The sequence below is a fragment of the Natrix helvetica genome (assembly GCF_964273705.1).
Source record: "Natrix helvetica genome assembly, chromosome: Z".
NCBI classification, from domain to species: Eukaryota; Metazoa; Chordata; class Lepidosauria; order Squamata; family Natricidae; genus Natrix; species Natrix helvetica.
This window is the reverse complement of record NC_138554.1, coordinates 2,394,142-2,412,742: the sequence shown is the minus strand read 5'-3', so window position 1 is coordinate 2,412,742 and position 18,601 is coordinate 2,394,142. Positions and strand designations below refer to the sequence as shown.

General features: G+C 47.7%; 1 protein-coding gene across 1 annotated transcript in view; it reads left to right on the top strand.

Annotated features, from left to right (window-relative positions):
- Nucleotides 1-2,215: 2,215 nt before the first annotated feature.
- The window catches only part of LOC309381408 (hydroperoxide isomerase ALOXE3-like), a gene marked incomplete at its 5' end in the record, with an annotated part of 25,268 nt that continues 8,882 nt past the window's right edge, over nt 2,216-18,601 (top strand). The window contains 7 exons of the mRNA XM_081932365.1: nt 2,216-2,377; nt 7,798-8,002; nt 11,086-11,170; nt 13,748-13,870; nt 14,944-15,047; nt 16,404-16,576; nt 17,965-18,108. Coding sequence (XP_081788491.1) covers nt 2,216-2,377; nt 7,798-8,002; nt 11,086-11,170; nt 13,748-13,870; nt 14,944-15,047; nt 16,404-16,576; nt 17,965-18,108 — 996 coding nt within the window. The remainder of the gene's footprint in view (nt 2,378-7,797; nt 8,003-11,085; nt 11,171-13,747; nt 13,871-14,943; nt 15,048-16,403; nt 16,577-17,964; nt 18,109-18,601) is intronic.

The following is an 18,601-nucleotide window of genomic DNA, read 5'->3' as shown; positions in this document are numbered from 1 at the left end:
AGTCAACGGGGGAAGCCTGATTCACTTAATGACCGTGTTCCTCACTTAATAGCAGGGATTCACATTTAGCAACTGTGGCGAGGAAGGTCGTAAAATGAGGCAAAGCTCACTTAACAACTGTCTCCCTTAGCAATGGAAATGGAGGGGGTCCATTGATGTCGTAAGTCGAGGACTACCTGTCGTGGGAAGGATTGGTTATGTCTCATTTTGGGAAGAGGGGCGAAAAATGTGGAATTGCTAAGGGATTTAGATAATTTCATATCGATAGTCCTCGCACTTATAACCATTAATGTCCATTCAAAGGTTTAATCTCATTGAGACGGGTATCATACTCGCAGTCCTCGCACTTACAACCATGCTGCCATGGTTTGCGACCTTCTCAGCCGGTTTCTCTCAAGCAAAATCAATGCCGGAAGCCGGATTCACTTTACAACCGGATAATTCGATTTTAAAAAAATGGATTCAGTGTTTTATGCCGCTTGTCTCCCCCGCCCAGTGACTCTTAGCCGCGCGGCTCACTGAACCCCGACGGCAAAAGGGGGGGTCATACAACCGGGCGGGCCCACTTAACAACCGCCTCGTTTAGCCACGGAAACGGTGGTTGTAAGTCGAGGACAGTAGGAAAAGGGATCTCCGGCTGCCCCGTGAGAAGGCAGACACTTGGGAATCCTTGAGGCGAGTCACCCGTCTGTCGGAGCTCACTTCCGTGCCTGCAAATCAGGCACCGAGGAAGAGGGTTGGACTAAATGACCTCCAGGGCTCCCTCCTGCCTGGGTGATTGCACATTGGAGGAAGTGCTTAAGCGTCTCCTAGCAAGGCTGGCACCTGGGCTCTTCCCGCATTCGGCCAGTTGCCTTCGCCTTGTGCCGTGGCCTTTCCTGGGTGCCGGGCAGCAGCCACGGGAGGTTCAGAGGTGGGGTGAAGGAGAGGGGGAGCCTCCCCGAAGAGCCTCCGGCCCACCACCGTCTGGTCTCGCCCGGCTTCGTCTCCCCCCACCGGAGGCTGAGCGACAGGTGAACGGACCGGTTCCTTGGCTAGAAGGGATAAATTCCAGGAGGTGAAAGGGAGCTAAACTTTGGTGCTGATTTTTCTTTCTTTCTTTCTTTCTTTCTTTCTTTCTTTCTTTCTTTCTTTCTTTCTTTCTTTCTTTCTTCCTTCCTTCCTTCCTTCCTTCCTTCCTTCCTTCCCTTCCTTCCTTCCTTCCTTCCTCTCCTCTTTTTCTTTATCTCATTCTTCCTCCTTCCTTCCTCCTTCCTCCTCCTCACTCCCTCCCACCCTTCCTTCCTTCCTTCTTGCTTGCTTTCTTTCACCTCCCTCCTTCCTTCCCTTCTCTTTCTTCCTCCCTCCCATCTTCCTCCCTCCCTACCTAATTTAATTAATTAATTGATCGTTTATTTGTTTATTTATTTATTCTTTCCTCTCCCTCCCCTTTCTTTCTTTCTTTCTTTCTTTCTTTCTTTCTTTCTTTCTTTCTTTCTCCTCCCACCCTCCTTCCTTCCTTTCCCTTTCTTCTTTCTTTCCTTACTTTCTCCCTCCCTCCCTCATTTAATTTTTATTCATTCATTCGTTCGTTTATTTATTTATCCTTTCTTCTCCCTCCCCTTTCATTCAATTTCTTTCTTTCTTTCTTTCTCCTCCCTCCTTCCTTCCTTTCCCTTTCTTCTTTCTTTCCTTCCTTCTTCCTTCCTCCCTCCCTCCCTCATTTAATTTTTATTCATTCATTCATTTATTTATTCTTTCCTCTCCCTCCCTCCTTTCTCTTCCTTCCTTCCTCCCTCCCTTCTTCCTTCCTCCCTTCCTCCCTCCCTCCCTCCCTTAATAAATTAATTGATTCATTCATTTATTCACTTATTTATTTATTCTTTCCTCTCCCTCCCTTTTCTTTCTTTCTTTCTCTCTCTCTCTTTCCCCTTCCTACTTTCCTTCCTTCCTCCTCCTTCCTCCCTCTCTCTTTCTTTTCCCTCCCTCTTTTCCTTCCTTCCTTCCTTCCTCCCTCCTCCTCCATCATCTCTATCTCTCTATCTCTCTATCTCTATCTATCTATCTATCTATCTATCTATCTATCTATCTATCTATCTATCTATCCATCTTTCTAACTAACTAATTATCTATCTATCTATCTATCTATCTATCTATCTATCTATCTATCTATCTATCTATCTATCTATCTATCTATCTATCTATCTATCTATCCCCATCAGGGTCACCGGCCAGCATGGCAGCCGTCCCCTCCGCCACCTACAAAATCCGTGTGGCCACCGGCAACTACCTCTTTGCGGGCACCATGGACACCGTCTCCGTCTCCTTGGTGGGCGCTCACGGGGAGACGCCCAAGTTTCACCTGGATAAATTTGGCAAGGATTTCTCTCCAGGAGAAGTAAGTGCTGGGATGGTTGACCGAGGGGAGGAACCGCCTGGGAGCCTCCAGCTGTTACTACAGCTCCCATCATCCTCTGCCACCTTCCGGCAGGCTGGCAGGAAAATCTCCCGGAGGACGAGATTAAGGTCATCCGTTGCCACCCTGGATGCAAGAAAGGAAATGCTTTACCTCAACGTTTCTCAACCTTGGCCGTGGGAAGATGCGTGGGACTTCAACTCCCAGAATTCCCCAGCTGAGTTGAGGTCCACCCCGTCTTCAAACCACCAAAGTTGAGAAAGACGGCTTTATTATCGTGATTATTTCTATACACATAAATGGGTGTGGGTGTCTCTCTGTGTGTGTGGGCTCCAGCATAACTCTGGAGCGCCTGGGGCAATTTCAATCAAACTTAGTACACAGATGACTGACTCTCTGGAAACAAATATTGTGAGGGTAAGACACTCCTAACACCCCACACATGGGGTGTGTGTTCAGTTAAGATACAGCCTGTTGTGCCTTAAAACGGCTTCTACTGTACTGCCGTAAAATGGCTTCTACTGTACAGCACAGCGGAGTTGCCGTGATAACGGCTTCACAGTACTCCACAAGGGGTGCTCCCTCTGGAAAATCCAATGTTAGAAATTACGCTCGGTCCGGATATTTCCCCCCTATAAATAAATACCCGGGCAACACCGGCTTATCGGCTAGTTTTATTTATTCTTTTGTTGACATCTGGTGGTCTTCTGGCATTTGCATGCCGGATCTTCTGAGTTGATTTTCCAGATTTTCCGATTTCTCCAGCTGAGCGTTTGAGCTTTTGACATGCACGGAGAAATTCAGGGGGGAGGAAATTGGGAGAAATTGCAGCAGGTCTCCTTCAACTAGTAGAAGAGATTGTTCTCTGCTCATTTCACCTTTTGGGTGCTTGAAGGAGAGGAGGGAGGGAGGGAGGGAGGGAGGGAGGGAGGGAGGGAGGAAGGAAAGAAGGAAGGAAAGAAGGAAGGAAGGTAGGAAGGAAAGAAGGAAGGAAGGAAGGAAAGAAAAAGAAAGAAAGAAAGAAGGTAGGTAGGTAGGAAGGAAGGTAGGAAGGAAGGAAGAAAGGAAAGAAGGAAAGAAGGAAAGAAGGAAGGAAAGAAGGAAGGAAGGAAAGAAGGAAGGAAGGAAGGAAAGAAGGAAGGAAGGAAGGAAAGAAAGAAAGAAGGAAAGAAGGAAAGAAGGAAGGAAAGAAAGAAGGAAGGAAGGTAGGAAGGAAGGAAAGAAGGAAGGTAGGAAGGTAGGTAGGAAGGAAGGAAGGAAGGAAGGAAGGAAAGAAGGAAGGAAGGAAAGAAAGAAGGAAGGTAGGAAGGAAGGAAGGAAGGAAGGCAAGAAGGAAAGAAGGAAGGAAGGAAAGAAGGAAGGAAAGAAAGAAAGAAGGGAGGTAGGAAGGTAGGTAGGTAGGAAGGAAGGAAGGAAGGAAGGAAAGAAGGAAGGAAAGAAAGAAGGAAGGAAGGTAGGAAGGAAGGAAGGAAGGAAGGTAGGAAGGAAGGAAGGAAGGAAGGAAAGAAGGAAAGAAGGAAGGAAAGAAAGAAGGAAGGAAGGAAGGAAGGAAGGAAGGAAGGAAGGAAGGAAGACTTGATGCTCTCTGAGCTTGGTTATTTTCTGGCAGACGTTTCATGACCCAGCTAAGGAACGCTATCAGTATTAGAAGAGAGTGGGGTTTGCAAGGAGGAGGAAGAGGACTTGGGGTCCTTAGAGCTCTCTGAACTTGGCTGTTTTTTTTGACAGATATTTCATTCATTAGGTAACATCATCAACATGATGTCCTCAAAATAGAACTGATGGGTCAGGAAACATCTGCCAGAAAACAACCAAGGTCAGATAGCACCAAGGACCCCACAGTCTTCCTCCTCTTCCTCCTCCTCCTCCTCTTCCTCTTCCTCCCACTCCTTTTCCTCCCGACCACAAACCCCACTCCCTTCTAGCACTGACGACGTTCCCTAGTTGGGTCACGAAACGTCAGCAAGAGAACGGGGTTCAGAGGACCATGAGCTACCAATGTTCTATTTAATCAGAAGAAGGAAGCGCATGGCAGCAGCCCAAAGGATCAATACATTGGATCCTTGTTTCTCCCCCCACCTCCCTTAATTTGATCCCTTCTCCTTCCAACGGGCTAAAATCTACCTTCCCCTAGGAAGACCCCTTGTTTATTCACCCCCAACGAGGGGTCTCCGCGGAAGAAACTTCCGCCCTGCTGCCTTCTTACTAACCTGATAACAATCTCTTAAGACGGAAGCCTTTTTCTTGTAATCTTAAACTTAATTTTAAACTGTCAAGCATAAGAATGGTTGAGGCCTGCCAACGGGTGACGGAGCTGGCAGGAGATTCGGACAGTGAGGAGGGTTGGAGAGGGACATTGGCCAGTCCTGGAGTCTGGGGAAGGCTCGGATGAGGGCTCTGTGTCGGAGGCAGAGAGAGGGTCAGAGCCACCCGACAGTTCTCAGCTGCCTTTGGAGTCGGACATCAGTGAGGCAGAAGAACAGCTGGAGCCTCTTCCCAGTGTGCGCATGTGCAGAGCGGCCAGACGAAGGGAGCAGCTAAAGAACAGGGGTTGACTTGGGAGTAAGGCCACAGGTCGATGATGAATGGGCCCTCCCAGAGGAAATAAAAGAGGGAGCGCCAGGGGAGTGGAGCTTGCAGGAGACCATTAGTTCGCTTCATTGGTTCGTGACTCTCCGAGACTCCTGGCTAACTTTTGCCAATCTCGGCCTGGCAGCTCTCCAAGCCAGATGAGGTCTGTGACCGTAAATCCTCCCTTGAAAGACTTTGCTGGATGGGAAGGAGCAGAATTTGCAGCCAATTCATAAAAAAGGGGGTTTTGTCGGGACCAGGAGTTTGCTTCCTGCTCTTGGGACGCATGAATAAAGCATAAAACATAAGAATGGTGCCATTTTTCTCCTCGTCGCGCAGATCTGAACTGAAATTTAATCCGGTTCTACCAGTTCGGTCTGTGATGTGTTGGTTGGTTTTTTTTTAAATTCGGGATGGGAAATGGAGGAGGGAACTTGGATTCGATCCCAGCTTTGATTCATGCCCGTTCCTGCATTTTCCAAGAAACAGATCATGCAATGGATCTCAATTTTTTTCCCCGTTGTCGTAATTGTAAACCACAAACACCTGAATTTTGATCCCACGACATGAGGATGTTGCAATGGTCATAAGTGTGAAAAAAAGTCCTAATTCGCTTTTTTCGGTGCCGCGGTAACTTTGAACGGTCACTAAGTGAACGGTCGTAAGTCAGGGAACTACCTGTATTTATTTGAGCGTCTTGGGGGTCACGTGGTCAACGCTGGAGGCCTTCCTCACCCGCTTCCGACGAGTGAAGTCGATGGGGAAAATTGCATCTGTTTAACGACCCCGTGACCCGCTTAACAACTTGGAGGGATTTCCTTAACAATAGCCAATTCCTGCAACCGTTCTTTGGATGCTTTAGTCTCCAGGCCTTTAAGGATCGTCTTTGTTGCTCTTCTCTGCACTTTCTTTCCAAAGTTTCTTTGGAATCCTCCTCCTGCCCTGTCTTCTCCAACTCTCTCCATCTCCACTCTAATAACCAATGGGAATCAGAGGGGGTATTCAGCCGGTTCTGACTGGTTCTGGCAAACCGGTGGTGGAAATTTTGACTAGTTCACAGAAATGGCAAATACCACCTCTGGCTGGCCCCGCCCCTGATCTATTTGCTGCCTCCTGAGTCCCGGCTGATTGGCTGGGTCAGCTTCTGTTGCCCTCCAGAGGAAAATGGGGAAGAGGGTTTAGTGGGGCGGGGAGGGAATGGGGATTTTGCCCTGGAGTGGGAAGGGAATGGGGATTTTGCAGTATCCTTCCCCTGGAATGGGAGGGGAATGGGGATTTTGTCCTGGAGTAGGAACGGAATGGAGATTTTGCAGTATCCTTCCCCTGGAGTGGGGAGGGAATGGAGATTTTGCAGTATCCTTCCCCTGGAATGGGAAGGGAATGGGTATTTTGCAGTATCCTTCCCCTGGAGTGGGAAGGGAATGGGGAATTTGTCCTGGAGTGGGAAGGGAATGGGGATTTTGCAGTATCCTTCCCCTGGAATGGGAAGGGAATGGAGATTTTGCAGTATCCTTCCCCTGGAATGGGAGGGGAATGGGGATTTTGTCCTGGAGTAGGAACGGAATGGAGATTTTGCAGTATCCTTCCCCTGGAGTGGGGAGGGAATGGAGATTTTGCAGTATCCTTCCCCTGGAATGGGAAGGGAATGGGTATTTTGCAGTATCCTTCCCCTGGAGTGGGAAGGGAATGGGGAATTTGTCCTGGAGTGGGAAGGGAATGGGGATTTTGCAGTATCCTTCCCCTGGAATGGGAAGGGAATGGAGATTTTGCAGTATCCTTCCCCTGGAATGGGAGGGGAATGGGGATTTTGTCCTGGAGTAGGAACGGAATGGAGATTTTGCAGTATCCTTCCCCTGGATTGGGGAGGGAATGGGGATTTTGCAGTATCCTTCCCCTGGAATGGGAAGGGAATGGAGATTTTGCAGTATCCTTCCCCTGGAATGTGAAGGGAATTGGGATTTTGCAGTATCCTTCCCCTGGAGTGGGAAGGGAATGGGGAATTTGTCCTGGAGTGGGAAGGGAATGGGGATTTTGCAGTATCCTTCCCCTGGAATGGGAAGGGAATGGAGATTTTGCAGTATCCTTCCCCTGGAATGCGAAGGGAATTGGGATTTTGCAGTATCCTTCCCCTGGAGTGGGAAGGGAATGGGGAATTTGTCCTGGAGTGGGGAGGGAATGGAGATTTTGCAGTATCCTTCCCCTGGAATGGGAAGGGAATGGAGATTTTGCAGTATCCTTCCCCTGGAATGGGAAGGGAATTGGGATTTTGCAGTATCCTTCCCCTGGAGTGGGAAGGGAATGGGGATTTTGTCCTGGAGTAGGAAGGGAATGGGGATTTTGCAGTATCCTTCCCCTGGAGTGGGGAGGGAATGGGGATTTTGCCCTGGAATGGGGAGGGAATGGAGATTTTGCAGTATCCTTCCCCTGGAATGCGAAGGGAATTGGGATTTTGCAGTATCCTTCCCCTGGAGTGGGGAGGGAATGGGGATTTTGCCCTGGAATGGGGAGGGAATGGAGATTTTGCAGTATCCTTCCCCTGGAGTGGGGAAGGGAATGGAGATTTTGCAGTATCCTTCCCCTGGAGTGGGGAGGGAATGGGGATTTTGCAGTATCCTTCCCCTGGAGTGGGGAGGGAATGGGGATTTTGCCCTGGAGTGGGAAGGGAATGGAGATTTTGCAGTATCCTTCCCCTGCCATGCCCACCAAGCCACACCACGCTCACCAAGCCACACCCACAGAGCTGGTAGTAAAACTTTTGAATCCCACCACTGATGGGAATGGATGGGAATTGTAGTCCAGGTGCACTTAAACTCTCCTCTTCGGCTTCGCAGGTAGAGGAATTCGTGGTGGAGACCCAGGTGGAGTTGGGGGACTTCCTGTTGGTCCGTCTTCATAAGGAGCCGTATGGATTCTTCCCTCCCTCCAACTGGAACTGCAGCTACATCGAAGTGGAGACCCCCGGGGGGCAGACCCACCGTTTCCCTTGCTACCGATGGATCCTGGGTTACCGCACCCTCGAACTCCGAGAAGGGACAGGTGAGACCTTCCCACCTTCTATGAAGCTTCTGGAAGGAAGCCCTTGAGCATTCTTTCTCATAGCTTGGCAGGTTAAAGATGGGTGGGCTTCAGCTTGAGGATTGGTGGACTTCAACACCCAGAATTGAAGATGGGTGGATTTCACTTTGAAGATGGTGAACTTCATTTCCCAGAAATGGATGAATGGACTTTAGGCTGAAGTTTGGTGGACTTCAATTCCCACAACTGAAGATGAGTGGACTTCACCTTGAAGTTGGTGGGCTTCAATTCCCAGAATTGAAGGTGCCTTGGAGATGGATGGTCTTCAGCTCCTAGAACTGAAGATGAGTGGACTTCAGCTTCAAGATGGGTGAACTTCAGTTTTCAGAACTGAAGATGAGTGGACTTCAGCTTGAGGATTGGTGGACTTCAACACCCAGAATTGAAGATGGGTGGACTTCAGCTTCAAGATGGGTAAACTTCATTTCCCAGAAATGGATGAATGGACTTTAGGTTGAAGTTTGGTGGACTTCAATTCCCATAGCTGAAGATGGGTGGACTTCAGCTTCAAGATGGGTGAACTTTGGTTTCTAGAACTGAAGATGAGTGGACTTCAGCTTCAGGATTGGTGGATTTCAACATCCAGAATTGAAGATGAGTGGACTTCAACTTGAAGCGGGTGGACTTCAATTCCCAGAACTAAAGATGAGTGGACTCCACCTTGAAGAGGGTGGACTTCAATTCCCAGAACTGAAGTTGGGTGGACTTCACCTTGAAGATGGTGGACTTCAATTCTCCAAATTGAAGATGGGTGGACTTCACCTTGAAGATGTATGGTCTTCAGCTCCTAGAACTGAAGATTGGTGGACTTCAATTCCAAGAATTAAATGAATAGACTTTAGCTTGAAGATCGGTGGACTTCAATTCCCAAAACTGAAGATGGGTGGACTTCACCTTGAAGATCAGTGAACTTCAATTCCCAAAACTGAAAACGGGTGGACTTCACCTTGAAGATGGTGGACTTCACCTTGAAGATGGGTGAATTTCAATTCCTAGAACTGAAGATGGAAGTTCAGAAGAAGTTCCGCTTGAAGATGAGTGGACTTCTTCTTCTTCTTCTTCTTCTTTGCCAAGCTTGGGGAATATCGCAGTAGAGTGAGGTCCACAGAAGCTTCAGTCAATATTCAACGAGGAACTGAATATAATTCAGTCTTTCTCCAGCTTGCTGGCTGGAGAATTCTGGGAGTTGAAGTCCACACAACTTCAAGTTGCCAAGTTTGAAAAAAAAACCCAGTGCTTTATAATGAACAGCGATGGTTTAAGCACTTCACAGTATTGTCAGACTCCGTTTGACACACATTCCTAAGTAGGTAAAAATAGTTACAAAACCCAAGGATGATTTATTAGGAAATGAAAAACTGGAACTTCTAGAGTTTGTGCTGACCTAGATTTTTTTTTTGGGGGGGGGGTTAAGTATCCTTGAATTGCCTCCAGCTCCTGCATCCCGACAGGCAGGTATTCACAGTTATAATTTTGTCTCTCTGATGGACACATTTACGATTTGATTTATTAAATTTGTCCACCCACCCAGCGATTTCACCGTTGGGATCCTTGACAGCTATCAGATTCCCAACCCAATTTCGAATCAAATGAATTTAGCCGAAGAAATAGGATGAGGGACAGCCTATTGACACTAACTCTCAAAGGCTTTTCTGAGAAAACCGGAAAGCTTTCCCCGTGGAATTTCTGCCTTCGGTGACAGCTATTTCAAAAGGAGTGGTGGGGTGGCCTAGAGGTAGAGCTCTTGCCTCACAATCAAGACCTCGATCCTAGGTAGAGGCAGATATTTCTCTCTCTCTGGAGAATATATCTGCCGAACAAAACTCCATACTTGCAACAGGGAAGGGCATCCGGCCAGTAAAACACTCAGCTCCATTCCATTGCCCAAGACTCCACCCCACAAGGGATTATGGGGTCATTAAAAGAAGCAATTCAAAAGCGTGAAACAATTGGGAAGGTTTAAGAGGTACGTAGCTGCCTACCTCTGGGTTCCAGTTACAAGTAATCCTCGACTTACGACCGCAATTGAGTTCAAAAGTTACGTTGCTACAAGTGTTAAGCGAGTTTTGCCCCCTTTGACGACCTTTTTTTTTGCACTGTTCTTAAGTGAATCACTTTAGTTAGTAACAAGGTTGCTAAGTCAATCTGACTTTGCTTGTGAGAAGGTCGCAAAAGGGGAGGAGATGACCCTGGGAGACTGCAACCGTCATAAATACGAGTCTGTTACCATGCATTTGATCACGCGACAACCTCCCCCCAAGGAGACTGCAACGGTCGTTAAATGTGGAAAAACAGCCATAATGTACATTTTCAGGGGCGTTATCACTTCAAACAGTCACTAAATGAAGCGCCACCTATATTTTACAGTCCCCAATTATTCCTTTAATGTAAAAGAAAGGTTTTCAATCTTACAGTACAATACAATGCAATAGCGGAGTTGGAAGGGACCTTGGAGGTCTTCTAGTCCAACCCCCTGCCTAGGCAGGAAACCCTATACCAAGAAAAAGAAGAAAAGAGAAAGAAAGAAAAAAAGAAAGGAGGAAGGGAGAAGGGGAGGAAAATAGAAAAAAGGAAGGAAGGAGAAATAGAGAATGGGGGAGGAAGAGAGGAAAAAGGAGAAGAAGGAAGGGAGGGAGAGAGGGAAGGAGGAAGGAGAGAGATGGGAGGAAGGGAGGAAAATAGAAAAGAAGGAAAGGGGGCGAGGGAGGGAAGGAAGGAAGGAGAGAGATGGGAGGATGGGAGGATGGGAGGAAGAGAAGAAAATGGAGAAGAAGAAAGGGTAGTTGTGTTCTTTTTTTTCCTCTTCGTATTTTATTTCCAATACAATAGCAGAGTTGGAAGGGACCTCGGAGGTCTTCTAGTCCAACCCCCTGCCTAGGCAGGAAACCCTATACTGTTTCAGACAAATGGCTCTCCAACATCTTCTTAAAGACTTCCAGTGTTCTCTTCCTTCGGTGGGGGGGGCAGAAGGCAGGGGCAACCAAGCAGACGAATTGCAAATAATGCCAATTTTACCACCACACCCCCCCTCTCTTCTTTCGCAGCCAAAATCGCTCGCGTAGACGCAGGCAGCCAATTGCTTTCAGAACATCGCCGGTACGAACTGCTCGCAAAACAGGAAGCCTACAGGTGAGTCAGCCGACGGCCAGGTGTAAATGGGGACAACAAGGAGGTGAATCTTCACGCATAAAATGCAAAGCACTCCTTCCTGCATCCAGGCGCAAACAACTTGCAGCCCCCCCCCCCCGCTCCGTGGGAATGTTTTGAAATCCTGATCTTTTTCCCCTCCGTAAAAATTGCTAATTGTTTTGTAGCTGAGTCTCAACAGACAGCTACATATTTGCGCGGGGCTTAATTTGCAAAAACTCCTTCGTTCGTTCTTTCGGTCTCTCCCAACACTCCCTAAAGCAAGCGGTTCTCACCGCCAAAGAGGTTTCTTGAGGTGTGTGCCAGTGGTGGCTTCCGGATCCCGTCGCGTTGCGTTATCAACAGCTATGGTACGCGGGCCAAACGAACCACCGTACTGGTACGGTGGCCACTGCTCCCGGCTACTACCGATACAGTTCGTACCGGCCCGTACCGCCTGGAACCCCCCCACTGGTGTGTGTATGTGCGAGAGCGATTTGCTCTGGGATTTGCCAAAAACGTGGGAGTGCTCGGGGCAAAGTTGTAGCCATAAAGGGGAGTTCGGGAGAGGGGGCGGTCTAGAAGCATTAAATATTATTATTATTATTATTATTATTATTATTATTATTATTATTATTATTATTATTATTATTATTATTCGAACTCTCAGCGTTGCCTCCGTGCCTTGCCCCGGATTGAGAGCCTCTCCAAGGGAGGGGAAAGGGGGAAGAAAAGAAACATTGACTGTGTGTCAAGAGTGGCCCAACAATTGGCAACTCCGAATCTCGGCCAACGAATGCTCCATCTTACACTGTTGGAAGAAACTTTTCTCGTGGGTTCAGTTCCCGGTGGGGAAAAAGAGACTGGAAACATGGAGGCTGCTTGGAAAGATGGTTTTAATGGTGGACAGGACCCCATGGCTTGAGCTCCTGAGCAGAAAAGGGGGAATCACAGGCTTCCAGATGTTGGGTGAAGAAGAGACCAAGATACTGAAAGTCCCTGGTTTTATGCCCTCTCTGGCCTTTGATCTTGATCTTGTCTTCTGATTGGTTGTCGGACTCCCATGGGGCAACTCTTTAGGCTGTGTTTTGAGTCCAAGTTTGAGCCTTGCTTCTTCCCAGGTGCCCTGTGGTGAGATGGGTCAAAGGCTAATCCTATCATGCCTTAATCCCATCACCCTGGAGTTGAAGAAAGGGGTATCTTTGTTATGTAGAATAGACTGGCCCAGGCCCTTTGAATGGCCCATTGACAAAGGCGGCGGCTATTAAGAGTAAGTCTGTTTCCTACCGAAAAAAACATTTCTGATCCATATCATATTCTGCCTTTTCAATATTTCCCAGGATATTTCATTTTTTTTTCTAGGAGAGGGTGGGTTTTAACTTCCTACAACGCATTGGCCAAAAAAGTAAATAAATCAGAATACAAAATACAAGCTGGGTGGGTACGACCTCGTAGACGACCCTCCCTCTGTCAAGGACCTTGGAGTACTGACCTCTAACGATCTAAGCCCCAGAGCTCACTGTAACAGCATTGCCAAAAAGGCATTAGAGTTATTAACCTAATTTTGCAAAGCTTCTTCTCCATTAATATTGAACTGACAACTAGGGCTTACAAAACCTTTGCCGGACCAATTCTCAAATACAGCTCCTCTAACCTGGAATCCGCATTGTAGATCGGACATTAATACAATCGAGCGAGTCCAGAGGTATTTCACGAGAGGAGTCCTCCGCTCCTCGGCTCGCAACAGAATACCCTATGCCATCACACTTGAAATTTTGGGCTTAGACAATTCAGAACTTCGCCGTCTTCACTCCGACCTAAGCGTAGTACGTAAAATGATCTGCTACAGTGTCCTACCTGTCAACGACTACTTCAGCTTCAACCACAACGACACAGGAGCACGCAATAGACACAAACCTGCTGTGATACACTGCTCCAAACTCGATTGCAGAAAAGACGACTTTAGCATCGGAATTGTCAATGCACTACCTGACACTGGGGTTTCTTCCCCGAACCCCCAACACGTCAACCTTAGGCTGTCTACTGTCGACCTCACCCCATTCTTCAGAGGTCTTTAAGGGGTGTGCATAAGCGCACCAGCGTGCCTACAGTCCAGTGGTCGGTTCCAGCCAGTATGCCCCAGTACGGGCATACCGGCGGTAGCTGGGAGCAGCAGTGGGTTTCAGCCAGTACGCCCTGGTACAGGTGTACCAGTGGTAGCTGGGAACGGTGACTCATTTGACCCACCTGCCCGCCCGCGTTCCTTACCGCTTTTTAGTGCAAAGGGGCCAATTGCGCACAAGCGCCCAGCGTGCGGGGCCTGTGCGACCTCCACCAAACAGCTAGGTGTCTCATGGTGGAGGCGTATGCATACCGGTTCCGACGGGATCCGGAACCCACCACTGCTACCGTCCTTGTCCTAATGCTCCCTTGAATTCGTATCCACTTCATGTGTTCATAATCATATTTGTACTTATGTCGGTTATCTAATTCATGCTTGACGGAAATAGATAAATAAATAAATAACAGCAACAATTAAGCAACTCTTTCCGCTGTCTTTTTTTTTTTTTTTTGCTACAGATATAAAGATTATCAACCCGGATGGCCCAAATGTCTAGACGCCGATTCAGTGGACCAGTTACACCTGAGCGATCAATATTCCAGTATCAAATCCTGCTCCTTCCGAGTCCTTCTGAAAACGGCGTATGTAAAATGTGAAAGAGCAGGAGGAGAATCCAAGAATTAACTTCATTATTGCTGGGGGGAAAATAATCCCCTTCTGTTTGCCGTTTAATCGGTTTTATTTTTCACAAGTTGCCGTAAAATCACTACGGAGAGGGCGGGGCTAGATGACCTCTGAGGTCCCTTCCAGCCCCGTCGCTCTCTGTTCCGTTATTCGGTTTGAAATTTTTTATTAGTTGATCAGAACGTAAAATATAAAAATATGAAGGAAAAAAAATGAAAATAAAGGGAAGATTGGGGAAGAAAAGGGGAAGAAGGAAAAATGGATGGTGGAATGGAAATTTTTTTTAAAAAGCATTTGACTTCCGATTCCTTTGATGCAGTAGAATCAGGTAATAAATGAAACCTCAACTTTATATAATAATAATATATGCTAGCCATTTCTATAACAACAATCTGTCTGATCAGCAAAATCCAAAACCAAAATTTCATTTTTTCCCCACTTCGAGCACAAAGTCCCAAAGTGGTTTCCAAGTACAAACAAAATTAATTGCCTTCTTTTTTTTTAATCAAAGCAATGGAAATCAAAGTTTTCCCCACCTCAAGCATGAAGTCCAGAAGTGGTTTCCAAGTAGGAAAAAAAATTTAATTGCCTTCTTTTCTTTAATCGAAGCAATGAAAATCAAAGTGTCCCCCACCTCGAGCACAAAGTCCAGAAGTGGTTTCCAAGTAGAAACAAAATTAATTGTCTTCTTTTCTTTAATCAAAGCAATGGAAATCAAAGTTTTCCCCACCTCGAGCATGAAGTCCAGAAGTGGTTTCCCAATAGAAACCAAATTAATTGTCTTCTTTTCTTTAATCAAAGGAATCGATTTAGATATCTTTGCTAATTCCATCAACTTTTGCAGCCTTTCAGCCATTGTCGGAATCACAGTGTCCTTCCAGCTTTTGGGCACAAAATAATCTTGCTGCCGTCAACATATATAATGTCAAAGTTCCATTTTTCTCCCCAAGTCCTTTATCCATTATTAGACCCTGTTATTCTATGTTCCCCTTGGCTTTTCTTAAATTTGTCTCCCCTTTTTCAATGCCAGGGAAATCGAGTTGAAGCTGAAAGGTCTGTTGAACCACAAGGGATCCTGGAAAAAATTGGCTGACATCCGGAGGGCTTTTTGGTTTTATCGGACTCCAACCTCAGGTCAGTCTTCACAACTGCTGTGACTCACGTAATAAGTATGGCAAGAAAGGTCGTAAAACGGGACAAAATTCACTTAACAACATAAATTTTGAACTCAGTTGTGGTCGTAAGTTGAGGACCACCTCAGGGGTGAGTCCCGGCAGCCGTTACTGCTGGTTTGTTCGTGGTTGCGCAGCAGGCGCCCATGCGCAGTACTAAAAAAATCCTCTCGCGCATGCACAGAAGCCAAAAACAAGATGGCCGAGAGAACTGGTTCGAGGGCGTGGCCAGCCTGGGTCACTGCCGGTTCCAGCAACCCAAGTTCTGTCAAACCGGTCCGAATTTATAGGAATCTACCTCTGGACTACCTACAGAACAATCTCCCTCCACCTTGACCATTTAAAGATGGGTGGACTTCAACTCCCAGAATTCCCCAGTCATTTTTGTACTCCCCGTATAGACAAGTGAAGCCCTCTCAACAACTATCTTCAGTTCCCCAAATCCAAAGGTGGAGACGATTTATCTATCTAACTATATAAATGTGTGTTTGTGTGTGTGTCCCAGCATAATTCTGGAACGCCTTGAGCAATTTCAACCAAACTCGGTACACAGATGACTTCCTCTCTGGAGACAAATACTGTGGGGGATAAGTAAGACACCCCATAAACCTCTCGTTCTGTTTGTGTGCGTTCTGTTAAGATACAGCCTGTTGTGCCTTCAAATGGCTTCCACTGTACTGCTCTAAAATGGATTCTACTGTGCAGTGCGGTGGAGTTGCCATGGTAACGGCTTCACAATACTCCACAAGGGGGGCTCCCTCTGGTAAGGGGGGGAATCCGATATTAGAAATTACGTTTGGTCCGGACATTTTCCCCTTATAAATTAATACCTAGGCAACGCCGATTTATCGGCTAGTATATTCTAAAATAGTGTTTTTCAAAACTTGACCCCTTTAAGATGTGTGGCCTTCCATTCCCCATGCTGGTTGAGGGATTCTGGGAATTGAAGTCCATGCAGCTTAATGCATACCAGCTAGGGAATTCTGGGAGGTGAAATCCATCCCTCTTAAAGGGCCGACGGTTGGGGAAACCCTGCGGTTGAGTAAGGACCACAGAGCCCTCAATGCTGGACATCAGCATTGGAACAGCCTGTAGGTTTTCCTTACTCTGACCCACAACTCCTCCTCCTCCCCCTCCTCTGATTCGGCTGCAGGAGGGGCCAGATGCCAGACAGGCCCCCAACACAGACTTACACTGAATTTAGTTTTTAAACAGGAGGGACCGAAAATGAGAAATATTGTTCTGGAGAACAATCCGCCAGATCTTTCCATTCCCAGAAAACCTACCTGACTTTTCAAGGACGTTTCTGTGTCCCCAGAATACGTCAGTAAGCATTGGGATGAAGATGCATTCTTTGGCTACCAGTATCTCAACGGGGCGTGCCCTGGGATCATTCAGCAATGCACAGAGATTCCAGTGAAATTCCCGGTGACGCAACAGATGGTGGTTGAATCGTTGGGACTGGAGACCACCCTGGAGAAGGAGGTGAAGGTGAGATGTGGAACACACTAATGCAAAACTGGCTCTACCAAGTAAGACTGACTGCTCTTCTGGAGAAGCTTTGGTGGTCTTCACGGGAAGCCAACATCTCCCTCAGCTTCTGGAGGCTTCCTAGATAGTCCACCTGATGTTCTCTCCACCCCTTTCCCCCATAAAACCCTGTGAGGTGGGGTGGGCTGGAAGAGAAGTCCCACCTAAAAGTCCTCCGGGGACCTTTCGTGGTTGAGGAGGACCTTCTTAAACCAATCCAACACCTTGGCCTTCATGTCACCGCCCAGCGAGAAAACCAAGATGTTTTGGAGCTCCTGAGATAGGAAATCCAAAATGGAGTTTTTGGGTGACCCGTTGGAGGTCCCCTTTCTATGGGAAACCATTTCAGGATTGCCTCCTTGAAAAGGACAGGGTATCATCCAGAGTTGGTGCCAGACTGCTTTCGGTAGGCCCAGCACAGACTGAGGTCTTTCCCTCTGTAGCAACCAATGGATGAATTTTGGAGAGTCCCCCAGTTCTCTGAATTTAATTAGTTCTCCCCAAAGATGGTGGATTGGGGTCCTTCATTGTAAACAGTCCAAATGGGAAAGGGAGGGAGGGAGGGAGGAAAGAAGTAGAATGGAAGGAGAAAGAGAGAGGGAGAGGAAGCAGGAGGAAGGGAGGGAGGGAGAGAGGAAGGAAGGAAGAGGAAGGAAGGACAATGGAGGGAGGAAGAGGGAGGGAGGAAAGGAGGGAGAAAGGAAGGACAATGGAGGGAGAAAGAGGAGGGGGAAGTGGGAGGGAGGGAAGGAGGAAGAGGGAGGGGGAGATGAAGGGAAGGAGGGAAGAAAGAAGGACAATGGAGGGAGGAACAGAAAAGGGGAGGGAGGGAGAACAACGGAGGCAGGAAGAGGGAGGAAGGAAATGAGGGAGGGAGAAAGGGGAGGGAGGACAACAGAGGCAGGAAAAGGGAAGGAGGAAATGAGGGAGGGATAGGAGGGAGGGAGGGAGGACAACAGAGGCAGGAAAAGGGAAGGAGGAAATGAGGGAGGGATAGGAGGGAAGGAGGGAGGACAACAGAGGCAGGAACAGAAAGGGAGGAAGTGTAGGGGGAAGTGGGAGGGAGGAAGGGAGGGAGGAGGAAGGAACGAAGGATGAGGGAGGGGAGATGAAGGGAAGGAGGGAGGAAAGAAGGACAATGCAGGTAGGAAGACAAAGCAGGAGGAGGGAGGGAGGGAGGGAAGGTGGAAGCCGAGAGAGAGGGAGGAGAGATGAGAAGCGGAAGGGGAAGGACAAAGCCGGCGAGGAATCCACACCTTCCATTTGGGAAACGTAGCATGGTCTCTCCAGACGCCTTCTTTCCCTGCCTTCCTTCCCCGCCATCTCAGCCCTCTGCTTGTGGCTCCTAGGACGGGCGGATCTTCCTCGTTGACTGCCAGATCCTGGAGGGCATCCCAGCCACCACGCTCCAGGGGTCCCCCCAGTACGTCTCGGCCCCTCTCTGCCTCCTCCACCTCAACCCCTGGGGGGAGATGATGCCCCTTGCCATTCAGGTAAGAGGCTCCCCACTTCTCCACCTCTGAAGCTTCTGGGGGAAACTTCTGGGGGAAACGTTTTTTAATAGTTTCTGTAATAATAATAATAATTCTTGGGGAAAGCTGGATTCACTTAACGACCGAAAGATTCACTTTGCGACCATCAATAACCGTGGGGGGTGCCGTGGTTAGAATGCAGGATTCGGGGGTCTGACTCTGCCCACTGCCAGCAGTTCAAATCTCAACAGGCTCAAGGTTGACTCAGCCTTCCGTCCTTTTTTCTGAGGTCGGTAAAATGAGGACCCAGATTGTTGGGGGAAGATGCGGACTCTGTAAACCGCTTAGAAAGACCATTTAGATAGTTGGATGACAGATAGATGATTGACAGATTGATAGATTGATAGATTGATAGATTGACAGATTGACAGATTGGTAGATTGATAGATTGATAGATTGATAGATTGATAGATTGATAGATTGATAGATTGACAGATTGACAGATTGACAGATT